We start from the raw sequence: 25108 nt of genomic DNA, 5'->3' as shown, positions 1-25108 counted from the left end.
CCTCGGCCTGATTTGATGGCATCAGCTTTTCTCCAGACTCCTTTGAGTTGTAGCGCCGCACTGCCACCGCCTGGCCGGAATGGCCCATTACAGGCTTTCTTCATGCCGAGGAGATCTCTCTAGGCTTTCCAATCTTGTGAGCTGGACTTCCGTTCGCCGGCTAACACCGCTCCACCCCACGGGGAGGCGTCAGTGTGCCCACTCTCTCTAAGGAGTGGTACCCATTTTATCTACTCGCCGAAGCTTTCGAACCGCTGGGTAGACAGTGAGCTGGGGACAGGGCTGGTAGCTCACACCAGCGCGGGGCTAGAACTGACAGCAAGCCTGTTCAGCTCAGATGTTACTATTATAACCAGAGGATAAATCCTCTGTGCCACTACTCCCCAACTGGTTGATTTGTTTTCAGTTCCCTTCCTAATAATCCCCAGCATAGCGTTGGCCTTTTTTACTGCCGTTGCACACTGAGTTGACGTTTCAGTGAGTCAGCTACCACGACTCCAAGACCTCTCTCCTGGTCAGTTACTGTCATTTCAGACCCCATCAACATGTATTTATAGATAGGATTTTTGGCTCCAGTCTGCATTACTTTTACACTTGCCCACATTGAACCTCATTTGCCACGTTGACGCCCACTCACCCAGCCACGACAGAGCCCTGTGGAGTGCCTCACAGTCCTCCCCGGTTCTCACCACCCTGAACAATTAATGTCATCTGCAAATTTAGCCACTTCACCGCTTACTCCCAACTCCAAATCATTAATGAACAAGTTAAAAAGCACCGGACCTAGTACCAAGCCCCACAGTACGCCACTGCTTACCACCGTCCACTGTGTAAACTGCCCATTTATACTCACTCTCTGTTTCCTGTTAATTAAATAGTGTTTAAATCCACAAGAGGACTTGTCCTCTTATCCCATGATGACTACTGAGTTTACTTAGGAACCTTTGATGAGGAGCTTTATCAAAGGCTTTCAGGAAGTCTAGATAAACAACATCTGTTGGGTCACCCTTGTCCACATGTTTATTCACCCTCTTAAAGAACTCTTAACAGCTTAGTGAGATAAGATCTTCCCTTACAAAATCCATGCTGCTTCTTCCTCAATAGCTTTGGTTCATCAATGTGCCTACCAATTCTATCTTTAATAACAGATTCCACCAATTTACCCAGTATCAGCGTTATACTGACCAGCCTGTAATTTCCCAGATCTTCTCTGGAATAGGGCTGCCAAGCCACAGCGGGGGATCCGTGCGTCTTCACAGGATCCCTGCCGTGAGGGACAGCGATACGCGTTGCACCACCATCGCCAGGATGTGACGCTACGCGTCGCTCTGGCAACGGGACTCCAAACAGCCCCGTTGCCAGAGCAACACGTAGCGTCACATCCTGGCAACGGCGGTGCAACGCGTATCGCTGTCCCCCGTGGCAGGGATCCTGTGAAGACACACAGATCCCCCGCTGCGGCTTGGCAGCCCTACTCTGGAACCTTTTTTAAAGATGGGGATTACGTTAGCTACCTTCCAGTCTTTAGGAATGGAGGCAGATTTTATTGATAGATTGCATATTTTTGTCAGGAGATCCACAAGTTCACTCTTGAGTTCTTTCAGAACTCTTGGGTGTATGCCATCCGGGCCTGGTGATTTGTCAGTTTTTAATTTGTCCATCCATCGTATGACCTCCTCTCTCATCAGCTCAATCTGACTCAGGTCTTTCAACACCCCTCCCAAAATCGGTGGTTCTGGAGTGGGCAAGCACTTCCCATCTTCCAAAGTGAAGACAGAGGCAAAAAATGCATTCAGCTTCTCTGCCATTTCCCTATCATCCTTTAGTAATATTTTTACTACTTGGTCATCCAAGGGCCCCACTGCCTCCCTGGTTGGTGGTTTTCTGCTAAAAATGTATTTGAAGAAATTTTTATTGTTGATCTTTATATTTTTGCAATATGTTCCTCATAGTCCTTTTTTGTCTGTCTGATCACCAACTTACATTTTATTTGCCACGGCCTCTGCTCCCTGTTGTCAACCTTACTGAGACTAGCTTTCCAACGCTTGAAGGAATCCTTCTTACCTTTTACTGCTTCCATTACTTTGTTTATATCAGGGCTCCTTTGCATATTAGGCCACACACCCCTAAAGTAGCCAATCCTCCAAGAGCTTACAGAGCTCTTCTTACAGGAGCTTCTGTAAGCTCTTGGAGGATTGGCTACATTAGGGGTGTGTCACTTAATATGCAAATGAGTAATTGCTACAAAAAGAGCCCATTTGTACCTTTCCTAACCTACGGTATACATTTTATCTGATTTTCTAGGGTTGTAGCTTTAAATAATCTCCAAGTTCCCTGAAGGGATTTGACCCTCTTTACCTTACCTTTTCATTTCTTCTTCATAAGCCCCCTCATTTGAGAGAAGTTCTAAAGGTAAATGTGGTTATGTTGGTCTTTTGGGGCTGCTCCCTGTTTATATAAATGTTGAATTTAATAACAATATGGTCACTGTTCCCATTCGGTGCTATCACAGTTACAACTCTCACCAGGTCTTGAGCATTATATGGACCAATGTTCCCTCTAAGCTGTGGAGTCTTGTGAGCAAAAATTCTACTTTGTGAGCTACTGGCATTAAAGTTGTGAGCGAGCGATTTGGCTGCTGCATAAATCAGTTTGCTTTGGAGCCATCCTTCCTGAGCTAACACAAAAATGTGTGAGCCGGAGGCTAAAAAACGGTGAGCTGGCTCACACTAACTCAGCTTAGAGGGAACTATGCTTAGGACCAAGTCCAGGATCAACTCTCCCTCGGTAGGCTCAGTGCAGTGTTTCCTCTAAGCTGAGTTAGTGTGAGCTAGCTCACAGTTTTTTAGCCTCCGGCTCACACATTTTTGTCTTAGCTCAGGAAGGAGGGCTCCAGAGCAAACTAACTTATGCAGTAGCCAAATCGCTCACTCACAACTTTAATGTCAGTAGCTCACAAATCAGAATTTTTGCTCACAAGACTCCACAGCTTAGAGGGCGTCTTGGTACAGTGACCATCTGCTCTGTGGCACAGTCATTGAGAGTATCTAGAAACCCAATCTCTTTCTCCCGACATGAACACATATTGACCCAATCAATGTGTGGTTAGTTAAATCATTTATTATGACACAGTTATTTCATCTAACTGCTTTCCTTGATTCTTTTGCTATTTTTAATTCATCCTCTAACCTTTGATTTGGTGAGCGATAACAAACTCCCAGGGTTAAATTTTTCGGGGCCACACTATTTCCACCCATAGCGTTTCTGTAAGTGAATCTGTTTTTCTCTTACATTCTCAATCTTACTGGACTGTATACCTTCTCCGACATACAGAGTCACTCCACCAACTCTCCCTCTCCTTCCAATATAATTTATGTCCAGGAATAACTGTATCCCACTGATTTTCCTCATCCCATTAAGTTTCTGAAATGCCCACCATATCTTGGTATCTGAAGAAATGTGCATGTACACAAAAACTTATACTTTGAATTAAACTTTGTTGGTTTTAAAGAGTGCCACTGGATTCAAACTTTGTTCTATGTTCTCCTCTCACTCTAAACATTCCAGCTTCCCCATTTTTACCTCAGACACTTCTAGCATTTGCATATAAACATTTGTAATTTCCCAGACATGTTAGGCCTGCAACCTTTCTCCTGTGGCCAGACCTTGTCAGGCAGTCAGTATTGTTTGCCTTCCCGAACCAGAGACATTCCATCTCCTGTCAGCTTTCCCCCAAGATTTAGTTTAAAAACTGCTCTTCCACTTTTAAAATTTTAAGCACCGGTATCCTGGTTCCTTCTCGGGACAAGTTTGTACAGGTCCCGCTTGTTCCAAAAAGCATCCCAGTGCCTAACAAACGTAAACATTTCCTCCCTAGTCAGTACACCATTGAGACTCCTAATTTGTGCCTGCGTAGCTGGCCCTGCGTGTGGAACAGGCAGCACTTCTGAGAAGGCTAGCTTGGAGGTCCTGGCCTTGAATCTCCTGCTTAGCAGCCTAAACTTTTCTTCCAGGACCACACGACTACATTTCCCCACATTGTTGGTGCCAACATGAACCACAACCACTGGCTCCTCCCCAACACTGTCTACCAGCCTATCTAGACCACGCGTAATGTCCACCACCTTTGCACCAGGCAGCCCAGTACACAGGTTTGCCACCCGTCTATCTACATGCCTAAGGATCGAGTCACCAAGAGCCCCTCCCTACCCAGGAATGGTTCCTTGGCGTGAAAGGATACATGTTCACCAGCTGTAGAAGGAGTCCCTTCTGAGGGAACATTCCCCTTTTCATCAGAACGGTGCCCTGTTTCCCCTGGACCCTCACGCTCCCTGACAGCAGCGGGGCCGCCATTCTCTGAGTGGGACACATCTAACTAGTCCCTGAGACTCTTATCTGTGTGCGTAAACTGTCTGTCTCTGCTTCTCCAGGTCAGCCACCTTGGCCTTGAGGATGTGAACTCATTCCCTGAGAAACGGGAGCTCCTTGCACAGAGCACACGCCCATGACTTCTGTCCAGTTGGCAGACTGTCGTACATGTCGCACTCAGCGCAATGCACTGGGTAGCCCCCAACCCCCTGCTGGCATTCTACCTTCATAATTGCCTTCTTATTTGTTTTTTTAATCCCCCTTTATGTAAAACTTCCGATTTTTGTAGATTTGTTTGTGGAATGTGTGCTTACTCTTTTAGGGATGTGGAGAGACTAGTGCCCCCGGCTTCCTCACCCTGCTGCGCTCGCGCATCTGCTAAACTCACCTGTTTATTCCTTCGTTCCAGACACTTAGTCACCGGAGCAAGCCTTGAGGGTTTATTTCCTTTACTTAAGGCTCAGCTGCAGTGTAGTTACTCTCCTTGAAGTCATCCACCCAAAGCATTCATCTCTTAAATATTTTATTTTCTGTTAAATAAAACCTTTGTTGTCCATCTCTGTCTTGTGTCTTATCTGTCGAGTCAGATATCTCGGAAAATGAGATTTCTGCTTATCCCACAAATAATTACAGCCTTGGTGTTGCAGGTTCCCAAATAAGAGACCGTTAGGGAATGCATAGCTACCAGTCCTATAATCAAAGCTTGTGTCCCCCTTTTTATTTTATTGTAAGCAGTTGGGAGTTTAAACAATCTATCGAAGAGGCCAGAGTTGGGAACTGGACAGTGAGCAGTTGCCTCAGAGCCTTCCTCACTCAGAGCCAGTAGTGGTTAGGAGCACAGACTCTAATCTGGGAGAACCGGGTTTGATTCCCCGCTCCTCTGCATGCCACTCCTGGTGTGACCTTGGGTCAGTTATAAGTTCTCTCAGAGCTGTTCTCTCAAGAGCAGTTTTTGAAAGCGCTCTCTCAGCCCCGCCTACCTCACAGGGTGTTTGTTGTGGGGAGGGGAAAGGAGATTGTAAGCAGCTCTGAGAATCATTTGGGTAGTGAAGGGCGGGGGATAAATCCAGTCTTCTCCTCTTTCCTCCTCCCCCCCCAATTGCCACAGTGCTACTGGACTAGTGCTTCTACTGCAGACCCAACAGGGCTACCCTCTGAAACTGCATTACATGTCTGTTAAATAAAACCTTTGTTGTCCACCTCTGTCTTGTGTCTTGTCTGTCAAGTCAAATATCTAGGAAAATGTGATTGCTTCAGAAGGGAATTAGATAAGCATATGGAGCAGAGGTCTATCCGTGGCTATTAGCCACAAGGTATAGATAGGGGCTCTGGGGCAAGTGATGCTCTGTCTTCTTGGTGCTTGGGGGGGGGTCAACAGTGGGAGGGGCTTCTTGTGTCCTAGCTCCACCGCTGGACCTCCTGATGGCACCTGGTATTTTTGGCCACTGCGACAGAGTGTTGGGCTGGATGGGCCATTGGCCTGATCCATCATGGCTCCTCTTATGTTTTTATGTTAAAGTGCTGGAGGGAATCTTCTGTCTGTTAATCACTTTTTACACGCAACTTGAGGCAAGGATGGGCAAGAAGAAGGGAGATTGTGTTGGAGTTGACCAATGGATCACAGGCCAGTGTTGGGAAACCATCTGTAGCCGAGATTCCTGTAAATCATTCTGAAGCACATGAAAATGATTTGCATGAGTGTATTAAGGAATTAAACCTTCCTTCCTTTTTTTCCTTTGTTTATTAACGAATTAAACCTTCCTTCCTTTGACATTTGTTGATCTTAGTCGATTTGAACAAAGAATTCAAGCTCAGTTCAGATTCCAGGGGAAGGGGAAGACGGAGGATTAGACTGACAGGGGATGTTTCCAGCCACGTGTGTGAAACAGGTCTTGCGGCAGAAGAGATTGTTTCTGAGGCAGTGTTTCTGTTTTCCACTGACCGCAGCTGTCTTACAGAGCCAGCCTCTCTTCCTCTCCAAACGTACGTAACTCCCGTTTGCCTCTCCAAAAGCAAGCACGTTGACTCCCCGCCCCCTTACCCTTGTGTGTCCAAAACAGATATTGATCCTCCGGCTGAGAAGAAAGTCTCCAACCTGACAATCAACTTCGGGCCTCAGCATCCTGCCGCTCACGGGGTCTTGCGGTTGGTCATGGAGCTGAGCGGGGAGTCAGTGAAGAAATGCGACCCCCACATTGGCCTGTTGCACCGGGGCACGGAGAAGCTGATAGAGTACAAGACCTATCTCCAGGTAAGCCCTCCACCCCAGGTGGTTTCTGTCCAAGTATCCTTGTCCAATGCCTTGACTAGCCCAAAAGACGGGGGAGTACGCAGATCACACTTTTTTTTTTAGTTCATCCAGTTAATACTGGTTTGTGTCTCTTTCCTGTCAGTTAGTTGGATCTCCTGAATCCACCATAGATTTAGCTGTCTGCTTGATGCCTGTTCTTCTCCTTCTCCCATCCTTGCTAATATCTTCACGTCACAATCCCGTCTGAACCCTCCCGTCTCTTTTGGTGTAGCGGTTAAAAGCGTGAACTCTAATCTGGGAGAACCGGGTTGAATTCCCCACTCCTCCACATGCAGCTGCTGGTGTGACCTTGGGTCAGCCAGAAGTTCTCTCAGAGCTGTTTTCTCAAGAGCAGTTCCCTCAGAGCTCTCTCAGCCCTTCACCTACCTCACAGGGTGTCTGTTGTGGGGAGGGGAAGGGAAAGGAGATTGTAAGCCACTGTGAGATGCCAAGTGAAGGGCGGGGTATAAATCCAATATCTTCTCTTCTTCTTCTTCCTCTTCTCTTCACCAACCTCTTGGATCAATAAACAGGCCACTTCAGAAAATACCGTCCTTTGCAGAGGCTTCACCAGAAGCAGGGTCCATTCTGTAATGGCCCCAGAGCTCCTTTTCTTGCTTGGGCAGTGTTACATAAGCAGAGTATGACCGCTATGCTTCACCATACCTTTTGAGACTGAATCCTTCCCTGCTGAATTGCTGCTGTGTCTGGGCTGTTATCATGAATCTTTTAACCATTTGTTTTATGGATGAATCATAGATTGCACTGCACTGAGATGCCTGTCAGAGCCCCTGGAGAAATCAGTTCCCAATAACAGTCATTCAGAAGAAGTAAAGTTTTTTGAAGAAGAAGAGATTGAATTTATACCCCGCCCTTCACTTGGAGTCTCAGAGCGGCTTACAAACTCCTTTCCCTTCCCCTCCCCGCAACAGACACCCTGTGAGGTGGGTGGGGCTGAGAGAACTCTGACACAAACTGCTCTTTTTCAAGGACAGCTGTGCCAGAGCTTGTGACTGACCCAAGGTCACATCAGCAGGTGCAAGTGGAGGAGTGGGGAATCAAACCCGGTTCTCCCAGATTAGAGTCCGCGCACTTAACCACTACACCAAACATTGATAGGATCCAGTCTCATAACGTTCTTTGTTAGAACTGAGGTCAAGCGCGCAAAGCAAGCAATTATACTTCAAACATTAGCGGCTCTTGGCCAATTGCATCTACGCTACAAGCCCGCCAATCTAACAGCCTAATTTTCCCAGGTGCAAGAGAATGCTCAGATGTTGTGGGTTTCAAGGTTACATGGGTACAACTGACAGATAACAGCAAAGAGTCCAGAAACGAAAGTAGACATTCTTGTTCTCACCCCCCCCACACACACACACACACCTCCATGGCAACCAAGTCCAAGATGAGCACTTGGTTGACAGTGCCGAGCATTGGAGATCACATGACCTGTACACCTTCGGAAATTATCTAATAACACCGGTGCTTATCACATCTGTCTGTTAAATGTATTTTAAACTTTAAACCTGACCTTGCCGAAATCTCTGCAGAGCAGTAGAAATGAGAAGACAAAAACTGTCTTCCAGAGAGACTCGGCAAGTCTCCAGCGGTGCATCTTTCCTCACATATTCCTTCTGGTTTAGGCCCTGCCTTACTTTGACCGGCTTGACTACGTCTCCATGATGTGCAACGAACAGGCCTACTCTTTAGCGGTGGAAAAGCTGCTCAACATCCGTCCACCCCTGAGGGCTCAGTGGATCCGAGGTGGGTGAGCCAGCACGGCTCAGGGCTATTTTTGGGCAGGAACGCACAGGAACGGAGTTCCGGCTGGCTCCCAAGTTGGCCACGCCCAGCAGGAACTCATTAGCATAATAGGCCACACCCAACAGCAGGAACTCATTAGGATTGGCTACATTAGGGGTGTGTGGCCTAACATGCAAAGGAGTTCCTGCTACAAAAAAGCCCTGGGTTTTGACAACAAACAAGGTAAACAGAATAAGAAAGGAAAGGTGGGTGTGGCTGGATAACCACACTTCTGGTAACATGGCGGTGTGGCCTAATGTGCTAATGAGCTGTGCTCTCAGGGGTGTGGCCCAATATGCTAATGCGTTCCTGCTGTTGGGTGTGGCCTATTATGCTAATGAGTTCCTGCTGGGCTTTTTCTACAAAAAGAGCCCTGGCGGTCACAGTGTCGGACTAGGATCGTGGAGACCCAGGCTCGAATCCCCGCTCTGCTGTGGAAGCCTGCTGGGTGACCTTGGGCCAGTAACTCACTCTCAGCCTCAACGACCTCACAGGGTTGTTGTGAGGACACGATGGGGGAGGGGAGAGACAAATGTTGTAAGCAGTGTTCCCCTCTAAGTTGAGTTAGCGTGAGCCAGCTCACAGTTTTTTTAGCCTTCGGCTCATGCAGTTTTGTCTCAGCTCAGCAAGGACGGCTCCAGAGCAAACAGCGCCGAATTGCTCACTCACCACTTTCATGCCAGTAGCTCACAAAGTAGAATTCTTGCTCACACAGCTCCACAGCTCAGAGGGAGCATTGGTTGTAAGCCTCTTTGAGCTTCCATTGGGGAGAAAAGCGAGGTTTAAATATCTAATGATAATTGGGGGGGGGTTGTTTCAAAACTCTCCTAAAAAGGAGAGAATTTTATTACTTTTTTAATTTTCAGAAAAGAGGGAGGGTATATAGAGGGATTAAGAATAGAGGTGAGTGATGATAATGTTAGTATATTAATCTTTTATTAGTAATATTCCATTTTGTGGCTTCTTCTGCGTTTGACCGATCTTCTTTCTTATTTATCGGTTCAAACCAAAAAAAGGTGTTAACTGTGTTAGTAGCGTCCTTTCGGGTTAGTATTAGTATTATCCTTCAATGCGCTTTCAAGGAAGTTTGTCAGATGTTGGGATGTTTCCCTTTTTGTCTCTCTAATTGTAGGGTACGCCCCCTACAGCTCCTTCTTCTTTCGGTTCCTTGTCCCCTTCCTTGGAACTGCTGTCCTCCTCACTGCCGGATGCCATCCATGTAGCAAGTTCTGCGTCTTCCTCTGAACTGGCGTGCCTCTTCAAGAATTCTTGAGCTTTGAAAATGGAGTCTACCTTTTCTCTTTTTTCTTTAAATTTAAAAACAAGCCCTTCTGGAATCAGCCATCTGTAATTAATTTGATGATTTTGCAAGAATGTGGTCAGTCCTTTATAAGCCTTTATTATTACTTTTCGTCTTACTATCCCGCTCTTTCGCTTCATACGTATTCCAAATGGTACATCTTTTAAAATTCTTACAGTCTGTTCTCCAATCTTCAAGGGTTTTGCAGATGTCGCTTTTAAAATTTGATCTCTGATGCGTTATTTTGTGAATTTAACAACCACTTCAGCTGGCAGATTATTTTTCTTTGTAAAGTTAGAGTAGGCTCTGTAGACCAGATCCATCTCTTCGCTTAACTTATCCGCTTCACTGCCAGTCAGTGGCGCCAAAGCATTCGCCAACATGCTTCTGAGATCTTCCTTCTCAACTTCCTGAATTCCTTGAAATCGGAGAGTTAAATTTGATTTTTCCATCTGTAACATCAATAATTTGTTGTCTTGTATTTCTTGGTTTTTTTCTATTTTAGTGACCTTCTTCTTGATTTTTTGTGTATCTTCCGCTGATACCAGACACTTCTTTGCAATCCCCTCCATCTTCTTAGCTGTATCTGGCAATTGTGCCTGTTGACTGCTGAGGACACTTTCCATGTTAGTAAGCGTTTGACTGATTTTTTGTATTTGATCCAGCAGAGGGCGAAGCATCTCCCTTTCATGCTGATTGGCAGCTGCCTCCGAGAGGCGGGAGCTGGAACCGGAAGTTCCCACCAGCTTCTTCGCCTGCTTCTCCTTCTCCGGTCCTGACATCTTAACTTTTTGTTTACTTTTTAAAAGTTTGTGCCGCGCAGCTTGGGAATAAATCCCTCTACTTCGCTTTGAAATATTCCCCAAAAGGTAACTGTTCTGTTTCAATTTTTCACTCCTCCCCCTCTCTCTCAGTTAACAAAGTCTCGTTCTAATGGGGGGGGTTATTCACCCTTCTCCCATGCGCTCAATCGGAGATGGGGGGGGGGAGAAATTATGCGCTTGCGTTATTCTTCGATAGTCAACTCACAGTTTGCAGCCAGTGTTTTTCTTTTGCATTCGTCTTATCGCTCCATCACTCCGCAAAGACCGGTGGCGTTGCTAAATCCCATCAGGGCACAACGCGCCGGGGCCTTCGGGGCATGGGGAAAGCCTCAATTTCCGACCGTCAGGCCGAGAAAGAGGCAGCTCCTCGGTGCGCCCCCTGGTCCGGAGCCTTTTCACCAAGGCTCCTAGGGTCTCCGCTTGTGCGGAGTCCCCCCCACCGCGTGTGGACGGATCGCCTCCGGGAGCGTCCCGAGAGAGCGACCGCCATGCGCTCCGCCGTAACCGGAAGTTCAATATCTAATTATAATTGTAATGCCCCAGATCAGGCAGGTAACCGGGTAGTTATCATTTGTGCAAAGGGCTTAGAGTGCTCAGAGCCCTTCTCATACGTTAACCTTGTAATCCTCAGCAGAACCAGGCAGGAGATCCAGCTGACTGGTCAGTTGTTTGCTGGGTCTGTGGATTTTTTTGGCCAGTTTGAGGATCACTTATTTTGGCCTTGTTGCAGGAGGAAGGATGGGGTGTGGTGTGGAAGCTGCAGCTTTTCATGGCGTTTAGTTCAGTGGAGGGCATTTCTCTGCACTCCCAGCATGTCTCTAGGGCTGTATTCTGTTATTGTATTTATGTATTAGATTTGCCTTCCAGTTTGGGTTCAGAGTACTTTGCAGATGTAGACACTTCTGTCCCCAGTCGAAAAGAGCAAGAGTCCAGTAGCACCTTAAAGACTAAAAAAAAAAATGTGGCAAGGTAGGACTTTTCGTGAGTCACTGCTCACTTCTAGTAAACACACATGAACAGATGAAACTGCCTTATACTGAATCAAACCATTGGTCCACCAAAGTCAGTATGGTCTGTTCAGACTGGCAGTGGCTCAGATACGACTAGAATGTGTGTCCGTCTGTCCTTATATCTTGGAGACTGGAGTGATTTCAGAGGCCGAATGACAATAGCAGGCAAATGTCACTGATAATTAAGCTCAAGACAATGCACCTTAGGTGTGATATGCAGAGGGGTAGAAGGCGTTGAGAAATCTGCACTGATTTCTAGACAGGAAATCTAGGTCTCGATTCAGTCCAGGAGGATGCTTCATTATCCGTTTCAATTCAGCAGTCTCTCTTTCTAATCTACCTTTGAAGTTCCTTTGTAAGAACTGCTTGATCTGCTTCTGTCCCCAAAGGGCTTACGGGCTAAAAAATTAGACAGTTTGTTGGATAAAGAAGACAAATTTAATTTTTTTAAACAACTTTTAAAAATTGATAAAATGTGGTTTGGATCCTATGACTGTTAGGTGGATCTATAACTGGTTGACAGATTGCACCCAGAGAGTACTTGTTAACGGTTCCTCATCCTCTTGGAGAAGAGTGACAAGTGGAGTGCCTCAAGGATCTGTCCTGGGACCTGTTCTGTTCAACATCTTTATAAATGATTTGGATGAAGGAATAGAGGAAATGTTTATTAAATTTGCAGATGATACTAAATTGGGAGGGGTAGCAAATACAGTAGAAGGACAGATTCAGGATACAGGATGATCTTGACAGGCTGGAAAACTGGGCTAAAACAAGTAAAATGAATTTCAGTGCGGATAAATGTAAAGTTCTGCATTTAGGCAGGATAAATCAAATGCATAATTATACGATGGGGGAGACTTGTCTTGCCAGTAGTATGTGTGAAAAGGATCTAGGGGTCTTAGTAGACCATACACTGAACATGCGTCAGCGGTGTGATGCGGTAGCTAAAAAGGCAAATGCGATTTTGGGCTGTATCAACAGAAGTATAGTGTCCAGATCACACAAAGTGATGGTATCGCTTTACTCTGGTTAGACCTCTGTGACGGAATTGAAAATCTGGGACCAGCAGAAAGTAAACAGAACACTGCTGAGTCACATGACTGAGTGAGGAGGGGGGCATTTAGCTTGGAACCCTCAGTGATTGGCATTTAATGGACCAAACAGTCAGTTTGGAATTGGCAGTTGGAAAGAAGCCGTTAGGAGAGAGTTGATCAGTGGAGTTAGCAGAGAGCGGTCAACTAACTGAGGAGCTCTGTGGAGGAAGCAGACTTTTATAGCTCTGAGTGAACAGCCTAATAACAGTTGGAACAGATAACTGGGGCTGAATAGTCAGGTTTAATGAGTTCCTCTAAAGGAGAGAGCTCAGTGAATAGACTGGTGAATGTTAAACACATAAGCGGTCACAAACATCAAATACATTATTCCTAAAGGAACTGGGAGAGGTGGTTAAGAGAGGGCTGAGGAACGGTCTGGCTGAGTCAGGACAGCTGGTTGGTGGCCAGTTGGGCTCAAAAGGAGCCAGAAAGCCAAAGCCAAAGATTAACCACGAAGCAGTACAAGAGAGTGTACTTATTAGGGGGTTTAGTGAAAACATCTGTGTGAAACTGGAAAGTTACAAACATACTGCCTAAGTAAAAACCAAATTCAAGAGTTCAGCCTGAAAAGAAACAAATTATCCTCTGCAAAGCTTCCATCCCCCCTGTTGTGTTTTCTATAAATAAAGCCTGTTCTGTTTTGAAGTTAACAAGCCGTGGTGCCTAACTCTTTAATAAGTAAAACAAATACCCCAAAGAGACTTCTGCAGATTTGTGTAGAGGACTGGTCAGACAAATAAAGTCCACTCTGACTAGGTCCGGACATGCCAACCCTAACAGAACTGGGACTGTATAAAGGGGGTTCGTGTCATAACCTCAACTAGAGTATTGTGTGCAGTTTTGGGCACCACAATTTAAGAAGGATATAGACAAGCTGGAACATGTCCAGAGGAGGGCAATTAAGACAATGAAGGGTCTGGGGACCAAGTCCTATGAGGAAGGTTGAAGGAGCTGGATATGTTTAGCCTGGAAAGGAGACGACTGAGAGGTGATATAATAACCACTTGAAGGGCTGTCATGTAGACGATGGTGCAGAGTTGTTTTCTGTTGCCCCAGAAGGTCGGACCAGAACCAACGGGTTGAAATTAAATCAGAAGAGTTTTCGGCTAAACGTTAGGAAGAACGTCCTGACAGAGCAGTTCCTCAGTGGAATAGGCTTCCTCGGGAGGTGGGTTCTTGGGAGGTTTTCAAACAGACGTTAGATGGCCATCTGTCAGCAATGCTGATTCTGTGAACTTAGTCAGATCACGAGAGGGAGGGCAGGAAGGGTTGCCTCAGTGCTTAGTTCTTGTGGTCCTTTCTTACATGTCCAGGGAAACGCCGATTGCCACTTTGGGGTCAGGAAGCAAATTTATCTAGGTCAGTTTTGGCCAGGATCCTGGAGGGGGTTTTTTTAACCATCTTCTGGGCATGGAAGCAGGGGTCACTGGGTGTGTGTGTGGGGGGAGGTATTTGTGAATTTCCTGCATTGTGTGGGGGGGTTGGACGAGATGACCCTGGAGGTCCTTTCCAACTCTATGATTCTATGATTCTAAAGCTTATGTATGAACTGCTATCCCACCCGGTGGAGTACAACTATACCCCTCCCAGGGCAATCCATAAAGCCATAACTGGAGACAGAAGGACCTTGTTGACACGTGATAGCATATATCACATTAGAGGCTAAGCAGACGAATGAGCCATCGAGGCTGTTCTGTCTTGGGCAGTTGGGAATTTGATGATGTTATTGTACAACAAAAAGGACTAAGTACGTGGCTCTAGAGTAGCACGCAGAAATCATTCCATCCTCATAAAGAAGTATTTCACAGTGCTAACACCAAACATTAAATACTAAGTGAAAAATCGGTTTTTCCCTCAGTGAAAAATCAGAAGTGACGATGGGTAGCTCTAGGAATTGCCAGAAACCATAGAGTTTCCAGTGATTCTTAGAGCTTCCTGCTGTCATTTTGGGGTTTTCCCTGGAAGTGATGTCATGGCGGTGATACTCCCGGGTTTTTTAAAAATTTTAATGTAGTGGCAGGCAATGGGAGCTTGGATCCCCCACCCCAACTGGGGGCTTGGATCCCCTGCCCCAGTAGCCAGTTTGGTGTAGTGGTTAAGTGCACGGACTCTAATCTGGGAGAACCGGGTTTGATTCCCCGCTCCTCCACTTGCACCTGCTGGATGACCTTGGGCAAGCCGTTGCTCTGACAAGAGCTGTCCTTGAAAAAGAGCAGTTTCTGTCAAGAGTTCTCTCAGCCCCACCTACCTCACAGGGTGTCTGTTGTGGGGAGGGGGAGGGAAAGGAGTTTGTAAGCCGCTCTGAGACACCTTTGGGTAGTGAAGGGCGGGGTATAAATCCAATCTCCTCTTCTTCTTTTACCTCACAGGGTGTCTGTTGTGGGGAGGGGAAGGGAAAGGAGTTTGTAAGCCAATCTCTTCTTCTTCTTCAAGTCTCTGTTTCTTTTTCAGTTCTCTTTGGGGAAATAACGCGCCTCCTGAACCACATCATGGCCATTACTACCCATGCCTTGGACATCGGGGCCATGACTCCATTTTTCTGGATGTTTGAGGAGAGAGAAAAGGTAAGCCCTGCTCTGGTCCGTCCTGTTCGCTCTGCCCGGAACCCAGCAAGACCGGCCATGGATGGGGATCCTTCAGGAGCTCTTTACATTCTGGGCTTACTCCCCCTTTGTCACTTTCCTGCAGATGTTTGAATTCTACGAGCGGGTCTCCGGGGCCCGAATGCACGCAGCGTACGTCCGCCCAGGAGGAGTGCACCAGGTAAAAACACCGCTGCGGGGCTAGATGAAGCGCCAGTGAAATGGCAGAGTTAGATCTAGACCTCATGGACTCCAGCTTCGACAAGACCTGGGGTTCTCCTGACCCCCTCCGGCCTTGTTTGAGGTGATCTGATCTCCCCCCCCCCCGTTCCTTCCATGGAACCAGAGGTCGATTTGGGGGGATCGCGGGGGATCGCAGTTCCCCCAAGTGAGTTGCGGGGGGCGGGGCACATGACGAAGCCCCGCCCCCCGCTTCCGGCCGCCCCGCTTCCGGCCCTCATTCAGCCAGGAGGAGGCAGGAGAAGAGGGAGGGTAAGTTGCTTCCTCCCTGCCTCTCCTCACCCCTGCCTGCCTGGGGCCAGGGAGGGTCTTGGCGGGGCTTCCTCACACTCCCGCCGGCCTTGCAGGTCCACCGCCGGGCCCCTGATGTCAGGGGGTGTGGCATATACTAATGAGTTATGCTAATGAGTTCCCCTAGCTCTTTTTCTATGAAACGACCCCTGCCTGGGACCCTGGGAAAAATCCCCTCTTTGATAGCGTACCGAGTCTGGCTTTGGACCTTTGCACACACAGTAGCACCCGCTGGTAAAAGCTTGAGGTTTATTAAAAGAGATTACAAAACAGTTCAGCCTCATCAGCAAGAAAAGTAAGTTGATGCTATAAAATAACAACTTTAGCTTTCTACATGCTCTCACGTACTTGGAGACACGTAGGTCCCAGCAGCGTTAGGTTGGTGCAGTGCGATTTTCCTTGCCCCCCCCCTCCTTTCCTGATGGTGGAAACGAGCTATCCTGGTAAGACGATCCCCTGAGGCGCACTGACGTGCATGCGTGCAAAAACCTTCTGCCCAAGTCCTTTGTCTGGTGTCATTTTATAGTGCAACTGGACAACTGCCCCCTTGAGCCAGTCACTAGCATGATTTCCCCCAACGCTTCTCGATGCTTCTGGAATAAGAGTAAGGTTTCCGCTCCCCTAACTGAGAGGAATTGAGCTCTTTGTTTACTTTGATATGCAGGTGATACCCCTTTTGGCCTAGGCAAATGTTATTCTTCCTGCTTAGATAGTACAAATAGGACATGGATGGCCAAATTTGGTTTGTTGGCATACCGAGCTAGGAAAGAGATAAAGAAGCACAAATAGGCCTAGATTTTAATTCCTGATCTTAATATTAGTTTTACCATGTCTGTATTTTAAACTTTTTAGATTCCTGTTTATAATCTTAGATGTTATTATATTTTATAATCTCACTGTTCTTTTATCAGTTATTTATCTGCCTCCTATTGTGTTGATTGTTGGTCTATGACCATAATCAGGGCTATTTTTGGGCAGGGACGCACAGGAACGGAGTTCCGGCTGCCTCCCAAGTTGGCCACGCCCAGCAGGAACTCATTAGCATAATAGGCCACACCCAACAGCAAACTCATTAAGATTGGCTACATTAGGGGTGTGTGGCCTAACATGCAAAGGAGTTCCTGCTAGAAAAAAAGGCCCTGGGTTTTGACCACAAGCAAGGTAAACAGAATAACAAGCAAAAGGTGGGTGTGGCTGGATAACCACACTTCTGGTAACATGTGGGTGCGGCCTAATGTGCTAATGAGCTGTGCTGTCAGGGGTGTGGCCCAATATGCTAATGAGTTTCTGCTGTTGGGTGTGGCCTATTATGCTAATGAGTTCCTGCTGGGCTTTTTCTACAAAAAGAGCCCTGACCGTAATAATAAATGTGAGGTAATAACAGGACATGGATCATTGCCCTGGGGTTCTGCAACAGAGCAAACAGGTGACAAACTGTCAGATTGGTTGATCCAGGTAGTCAGCCGTGTTGGTCTGAAGCCGTCCAAGGTAGATCTATCATTGGAATGGCAGATCTACCATTTTGCGTTTACGGTGAAGAGTGTACGACCTGCCTTAACGATCAAAGGGAATGGTAAAGCTCTGGGGAACTCAAAGAGCACCAAGTCTGGCCGTGGCTCACTTGTGTATCCTTGTGGGAAGTGGGGAGAAACAGCCGTCCCGTGGTGTCTTCAGCAAGAACTTTGTCCTTTTTCCACTTTCCCCCTTGCTTAGGACATGCCTCTGGGGCTGATGGATGACATCTACGAATTCGTGAAGAATTTCTCCATCCGGATAGACGAGGTGGAAGAGGTGAGATCTTAGGGTTGAATAAGAATGTCTCCGCGTGCCCCCTCCGAAATAGCTCTGGCTTGCTTCTGATGTTGTGCTTCACACGTCGCAACAGCCAGGCGCATGCTTCCCAAGACCTGGTTTTCCGGCTGCTTTCCTGTGAGCCCCCTTTTCAAAATTCCCGGAGGGATACACCGCACGTCTGCTTAGACTGTCTCTTCTCCCATGTTCTATTTGTTGGGAAATTGGTAAAAATTGTTAGATATTCAGAGTTTGCAATGGATCTTTGTTCACTGGAGAGGAGGCATTTTCTTTCTATGTAAGAGTCTTTAAAGGGAAGGGTACACGGGAAATCTACAAAACAATAAACACTTAAGACTACATGCTTGCTGTTACTAGCACACAACAGACAGACACAGACAGATAGTAATGGGGATTCTTCTTTCTTCTTGACCCCTAGAAGGAAATCGCCTGAATGCATTAACCAATGATGGTTAGTAAATAGGCTTCAGTTTCCCGGGCTTTCTCTCCATTGGCTCTGCGCCAGGGTTCCCTTCCAGGTCAGGCTAAGCAACAGCACACAAGGAAAACACATTAACCCTATAATGACTGAATTTAGACCTTGCGACACACATATTTCCAATACTGTTGTGGTCTTTGGAAAGCGTACGACCCTTCGGTGTGCCAAGTTCAAATGGCAGAGGCACCGAGAAAGGCATTCGCTTCCTGCTGCCCTCCCCCACCGGTTGGCGTGGTTTCCCTCTCACGGTCATAATTGGTCTTATCAGACCCATGTTTTCCAGCCCAGCCTGAAATGCTGAACTTTCCTGCATCTGCCACCTTGGGATCCTTTACCTGGAAGTGCCGGGAATTGAACCTGGGACCTCCTGCATGAAAAGCAGGTGCTCTGCCCACTGAGCCACTGGCCCTGCCCAGTGCTTCACTCGGACTCTACATACTGAATCGTGGTCCAGTCACGTAGGGTTGCCAGGTTGGCAATGCCCAGCAGGAACTCATTAGCATAATAGGCCACGCCCAACAGCAGAAACACGGTGTGTGGCCTAACATGCAAAGGAGTTCCTGCTACAAAAAAAGCCCTGGGTTTTGACAACAAACAAGGTAAACAGAATAACAAGCAAAAGGTGGGTGTGGCTGGATGACCACACTTCTGGTAACATGGGGGTGTGTCCTAATGTGCTAATGAGCTGTGCTGTCAGGGGTGTGGCCTAATATACTAATGGGTTTCTGGTGTTGGGTGTGGCCTATTATGCTAATGAGTTCCTGCTGGGCTTTTTCTACAAAAAGAGCCCTGCCAGCAGGGGTCAGGTGTAGGGTAGCCAGGTCCAGTTTGGGAAACTCCTGGAGATTAGGGGGCGGAGTCTGGGAACTTGTTGAGGTACAAAGCCATATAGAGTCCACCCTCCAAAGGATCCATTTCCTCCAGGGGAACTGTTCTCTGTCGTCTCGAGATGAGATGTAATTCCAGGGGATCCCCAGGTCCCACCTGGAGACTGGCATCCCTGTGTCTTTCATTGCAGCTGGCTTTTTAGAGACATAATTCCGTTCCATTCAGTGGCATATAAATGTAGAAAAAGAGAAATCGCAGACTTCTTTTGTCATAGGCACTGAAACCCAAGCTTTAAAACTTTTCAGTTGCGTCTTCCTTTCGTCATGGGATCTTTCTGTGATTTCCAAAATCCTAGTCCGACACTTTAACCACTACACCACAGTGACTGTCCTAAGGACTAGGAACTCAGCTTTTTATTTAAATGAAAGTTGAGATCCATTTGTTTGTGGGGGGGGTTTCCCCCTCTACACTTCCACAGAATTGTAGCGTATAAGCATGCCTTGGCTGCAAGCCTCCATCTAGTGGAGGAACAATGACGGTCTCCCGAAGCTAAGCAAATAAACCTTGCTCTTGCAGATGCTCACAAATAACCGAATCTGGAAAAACCGCACCGTCGATATCGGAGTGGTGACAGCGGAGGAGGCCTTGAATTACGGTTTTAGGTAACGAACCCATAGAGAATGTGTCCTTGACATAGGATCGCAGACAGCAGATGACACCAGGGTGGGTTCAAGTAATATCTCAAAAGAACCCCCTTTTCAAGGGAGGGAAAGGGCTGCATATGGCCAGGAAACACCCTGCCGTTGTACAGAATTCTATCCAGAAAAGCACTTTTAAGGCCTTTTGTAGTGGAATATTTAACAGAAAGAGAAATAATCCCTGAAAATTCACATTACCAAGACCTAGTCTATTTTTGAAAGTACAATAATCACTAAGATCAAGGTATGCTGTTTCCCACTATTTTGGGTAAGATTCTCATTAGATATTTACAAGGAGAAAGTATGCTCAGTGTTAGTCACTTAACAACAAGGTTACACAAGAATTTGACTACATGCAGCTTGTTGAACAATGTTTAACTGTTACTGTATTTAATAATCTTAAATTTGGTTATTGTTATATGTTTTGTTATACTTGATATTCTGCTTTAACTGTTATACTGAATGTGTATAACCAAAGAACCTCCTCAGGAAATAATCCATACACAAAAGACCTTCCTCAGGAAAGCGCCTCCATTAATTAGCATGTCCACAGCCTGGGGAAACTCCTACAAGATAATAACTCAGCCCTACCCCACCTTCCTGAGTAGATATATAAATTACCTGCCTACCATTTTTCTTCTCACCTTGAGAGTACTCCATCTTTCTGTGTTATACCTCTGAGGACGCCAGTCACAGCTACTGGTGAAACGTCAGGTCCTACAATGCCAAGACCACGGCCACACAACCCGGAAAATCTACAACAGCTAATGTTATTCAAAAGTTTTGAAAATAAAAAAAATATTTTTTCAAAAAAGAACAGGCGAAATTCTGAGCCGTAGCATACCTGAAGGGCCACTTGCTACCGTAAGAACCTCCCCGCTCACTCCAATCATCCTGGGAGGCCCTGCTTCAATTGGCTCTGCCATCTGAAGGTAGACAAGTGGCGACCAAAGGAAAAGCCTTCCCCTTCATGGCTCCAAAGCTTTGGAACTCCCTCCCTAAGGAGAGTCGTCCGTCTCCCTCTGTTGGTGCTTTTCGACTGTGGGTGAAGGCTTTTTTGTTTATCTAAACCCCTCTTGAAGCTGTCTATAAGAACATAAGAGAAGCCATTTTGAATTAGGCCAATGGCCTATCCAGTCCACCACTCTGGGTGTGTTCAAACGGGGCATTTGCAACGGTATAGGTGCCGGTTGGAATCGGTGTACTTACCGGCGTTCACACGGCGAACATCTGCCTTCCGTCCCTAACCGTTGCAAAGAGCTTTCAACCGTTGCATTCTGCCACTAGGTCCCCAAGTGGTGGTATCCTGAGTGCAACGGTTGTAATTGCTTTACCCCCCGTCTGATCGCTCTCCAGCGTTGTCAAGCCACTTCCGTTCGGAAGCCCGAGGCTTCCGATTTTCGCCTGCCATTTTTTTTTGTTAGGTTGGCAATATGCACTTGGGCGAAGCTTCGCCCCGGCATTTGTTTTTTTTAAAAAAAGAAAAGGTCCTTAGTTTAAGGTTTTGGAGGACTCCGAGACCCCAGGGAGGCCAGTTTGGTCTTTAAACTTTAAAGGTAAGTCCTTACCTTTAAACTTTAAATGTAAGGCACGGTGTTTTGCGCATGCGTGAAGATCGCCATTCTGTGGATGGCTGCCTATGCGCATGCGCAAACTAAGTTAAAAAAAAACACAAACAAACCGCCGACGCCCGCTGTGTGTGGACGGGCGTATTGCGATGTGCTGCGCAGTCAGGAGGTGAGTGTGATCGCGTTTCAGCCGGCATAAACTGCACCGGTTCCAATTGGTACAGTTTATGCCGGCTGAAACGCCCCATCTGAACGCACCCACAGTGTCACACAGTGGCCAAAAATACCAGGGGCCATCAAGAGGTCCATCAGTGGAGCCGCAACACCAGGAGCCCTCCCACTGTTGTCCCCCCCAGCACCAAGAAGACAGAGCATCACTGCCCCAGACAGAGTGTTCCATCTATACCTTACGGCTAATAGCCATTGATGGGCCTCTGCTCCATATGTTTGATTTGGCATACCCCCAGTAACGGTTACTGGCCCTCCTTCCTTGTTCGGGTTCTGGTGTTGTTTGCTTATGTGTTTTTATTTAATTATTCCATCGTTTTAAGTGTGTATTTAATTGTTCAAGCGTTTTAACGTCTTTATGTTCACTTAATAGGGTTGCCAAGTCCTATTTTCACCCCCAGCAGGGGACTTTGGGGGGTGTCCCTGCAGGGGGCGGGGCATCCCCGATGTATGACGTCACGTTGAGGATGTCTCCCCCGCCCGCCTGACAGGGGCGCTGGCTCCCTGCAGCTAACGGGGCCTCTTTAACTGCAGGGAGCTGGCATTTCCCCACACGCCTGACCTCCATGGAGATCGGGCACGCGGAAACGCCGACTCCCTGCAGTTAAAAGGGCGCCTTTAACTGCAGGGAGCCAGCAATTCCCCGCGTGCCCGATCTCTGAGCGGAGATCGGGCACGTGGCTGGCCCGCCGCCACCCCCCTCCCCCCCCCCCCTCCTCTCTCTCAAGAGAGAAGGGAAGGGGGTGGCGGCGGGTGTTGGGGCTTAGGGGTGGGGCTTCCCCAGTGGCCTAGTGGCCGCGCGCAGGGAGAAACCCCCCCAAAGGGGGGGACCCCCGCCAAAACCGGGGGGGGGGGTTTGGCAATCCTAGTTCACTACCTAGGGGACCCGGATCGGGTGAAAGGGCCCCATAAAAACGTTTTAAATAAATAAAGTCTAGTTCAGACATTACGCTTAATGATGGGTTTGGAATTACACTTAGCGATGGTTTGTTAACCCTGGTTAGCAACCGAGGCATACAGTGAAACCAGGGTAGTGCTTGTCGAACAAAGCCCAGCCCCTAAAGGGCACCCATCGCCTTACAGTCAGAAAAAGGTGGAGAAAATGCCGGAACCGCAGTTCACTCAGCAGTGACCTAATGCTTAGTCACGGTTGAAGCACGTCGTGGTTTTGTAAGGCCACGTCACGCTGTGGTTTCGCATCCTGGTTCGCAGCCAATCCTAGCCCACGGTTGAGAGCTTGAGCTGTAACACTGAACTGTGTGTAAGGAGAAGAAGTCCTGGTTCAGTGTTCATTATCTGAAGGGCATGAGATAAGTAAACATCTGTAAATTTAGTCTGCACACTACCCCTTCCAGGAGTCATGTCATTGCTCTTAGCACTGCTTGCCTTGTGGCATTCAGGCAAACAGCCGAACAGAGGGTGGGGGAGGAGAGTGAGTTTATAAGTGAGCCTTTGGTTCCAACCCCCTCCGACCTTGACTTGCAGAGGACAGTGTGGGAGATGGACCCATGCCTGTTTGGTGTAGTGGTTAAGTGCACGGACTCTAATCTGGGAGAACCGGGTTTGATTCCCCACTCCTCCACTTGCAGTTGCTGGATGACCTTGGGCAAGCCGTAGTTCTGTCAGAGCTGTTCTTGAAAAAGAGCCGTTTCTGTCAGAGCTCTCTCAGCCCCACCTACCTCACAGGGTGTCTGTTGTGGGGAGGGGAAGGGAAAGGAGTTTGTAAGCCGCTCTGAGACTCCTCTGGGTAGTGAAGGGCGGGGTATAAATCCAATCTTCTCTTCTTCTTTTTTGGCCCACCGGAGGGGATTTTTTATTGCATTTTCTATATGGACTACAAACTATAACGAAAAGGGAAGGGGTACTACATTTAGGGGAGAAAGAAAAGATAACCACTACTACCTAAAAACCCAAGAGAGGAGATCCTCAAAATAGCTTATATACAATGCCATTTCTTAAAACGCTGCGTTTGATGAACATAGTCAGACATGCTTTTATAACTTTTAAGTCTTAAATTTAACTGTTATAGAAAAAACCCCTCAGCATCCCCATAGTAAACAGAACAAAAACATTATTTGTCAAAGGCATCATTCAGAGTTCTTCAACCCTTATTTTTTCTTATCTTGTCTCTTTCGCAGTTTATAAGGACTTTTAGGATCTCTTCTTAAGAACATAAGAGACGCCAGTGTTGGATCAGGCCAAAGGCCCATCCAGTCCAACACTCTGTGTCACACAGTGGCCAGAAATACCAGTGCCATCAGGAGGTCCACCAGTGGGGCCAGGACATTAGAAGCCCTCCCACTGTTGGCCCCCCCAAGCACCAAGATGACAGAGCATTACTCGCCCCAGAGCCCCTATCTATACCTTGTGGCTTCTCTTCTTTCCTAGAAGCAAACTATCTAGGAATGCCCCACCCCTCTAAAAACCTAATTTTATTGTTCGTGGCTAAATTTCCTTCCTGCTTCTCAGAGGCAGTAAAACCAGTGCTAGGAGGAGGCATCGTCTGGGGAAGGCCTTGGCCTCCACATCCTAAGAACATAAGAGACGCCAATGTTGGATCAGGTCAAAGGCCCATCCAGCCCAACACTCTGTGTCACACAGTGGCCAGAAATACCAGGGGCCATCAGGAGGTCCACCAGTGGGGCCAGGACATTAGAAGCCCTCCCACTGTTGACCCCCCCCCTAGCACCAAGAAGACAGAGCATCACTTGCCCCAGAGCCCCTATCTATACCTTGTGGCTAATAGCCACTGATGGACCTCTGCTCCATATGCCTATCTAATTCCCTTTTGAAGCCGTCCATGCTTGTAGCCGTCCATGCCTGTCTGTTGGGCTCTCTAAGATAGGGTCCTCAGTCAGCGTTGTGCCCATAAGCCCCATGATGCCCACCAGCCTCCTTTCTGGCACCCGCTAAGTGTTTTTAGGAAGCCGTCGGGACAAGGTGGGGTCCTGCCCAGCAAGGTTTAAGATGGGCTATTGGCTGAGCATCTGTTAAGAACGTTAACTTTGGCAGCGGCAGCTGCCACCACAGGGTAAGTTTCTTCATTGCATGACTGCAGGTGAGCCGTAGCAGCTATTTGGGAGCCAGGTCCACTTCCCACGGCACCTCTTTTCTTTCAGCCGTCTTGTGGCTGCGCCCACCACACCGTATCAGAATCCCAAAAGTGTCCACAGAGTCAAAAAGGTTGGGGACCCCGCTTTAGAGGCCACCATGGGAAACAGGATGCTGGACCAGACGGACTTCTGGCCTGATCTAGCAGGGCACCTCTGACGCTCTCGTGTTCATCTGTCCCTTCCCCGACAGCGGCGTGATGCTTCGTGGCTCAGGAATCCAGTGGGATCTCCGCAAATCCCAGCCATACGACGTGTACGACCAGGTGGAATTTGACGTCCCGATTGGATCCCGAGGCGATTGCTACGACAGGTACGTTTGAGGCCGGGGAGAAGAGACGGCCAGAAGGTAAGAGTGGAGTCCTCAGGATTTGCATGGCAACTCTCCGTCGTGGGAAGTGAGAGCTGCTGAGGTGAAAAAAGATGCCAAGCTGGAACAGCTTATGGCAGCCTCCGCAGCTCACTCGTTCCTCTGCTATCCGATCGTGGGCCCTGGCTTTCATGTCAAGTCTGCCCCACTCCAGATTCATGGTGCAGCCTGTGCTGTGGGCCTCCTTTTGGACATGTGTGGATGTGTGATATTG

At 47.6% G+C, this 25108-nt stretch overlaps 1 protein-coding gene and 1 non-coding gene across 2 annotated transcripts in view; one reads left to right on the top strand and one right to left on the bottom strand.

Moving 5' to 3' along the window:
• Positions 1-25108, top strand: part of NDUFS2 (NADH:ubiquinone oxidoreductase core subunit S2) — a 43668-nt gene that overhangs the window by 3802 nt on the left and 14758 nt on the right. Inside the window, exons 3-9 of the mRNA XM_015408831.1 lie at positions 6429-6619; positions 8302-8422; positions 15141-15253; positions 15378-15452; positions 17516-17593; positions 19497-19582; positions 24718-24837. Coding sequence (XP_015264317.1) covers positions 6429-6619; positions 8302-8422; positions 15141-15253; positions 15378-15452; positions 17516-17593; positions 19497-19582; positions 24718-24837 — 784 coding nt within the window. The remainder of the gene's footprint in view (positions 1-6428; positions 6620-8301; positions 8423-15140; positions 15254-15377; positions 15453-17515; positions 17594-19496; positions 19583-24717; positions 24838-25108) is intronic.
• On the bottom strand, positions 18429-18501 carry TRNAE-UUC. Its single transcript has one exon. It is a non-coding gene; the product is annotated as a tRNA-Glu (tRNA).

The sequence above is a fragment of the Gekko japonicus genome, unplaced genomic scaffold, assembly GCF_001447785.1.
Source record: "Gekko japonicus isolate JY-2015 unplaced genomic scaffold, Gekko_japonicus_V1.1 scaffold3964, whole genome shotgun sequence".
In the NCBI taxonomy this organism is placed as follows: domain Eukaryota; kingdom Metazoa; phylum Chordata; class Lepidosauria; order Squamata; family Gekkonidae; genus Gekko; species Gekko japonicus.
This window is presented reverse-complemented; position numbering and strand designations above follow the sequence as displayed.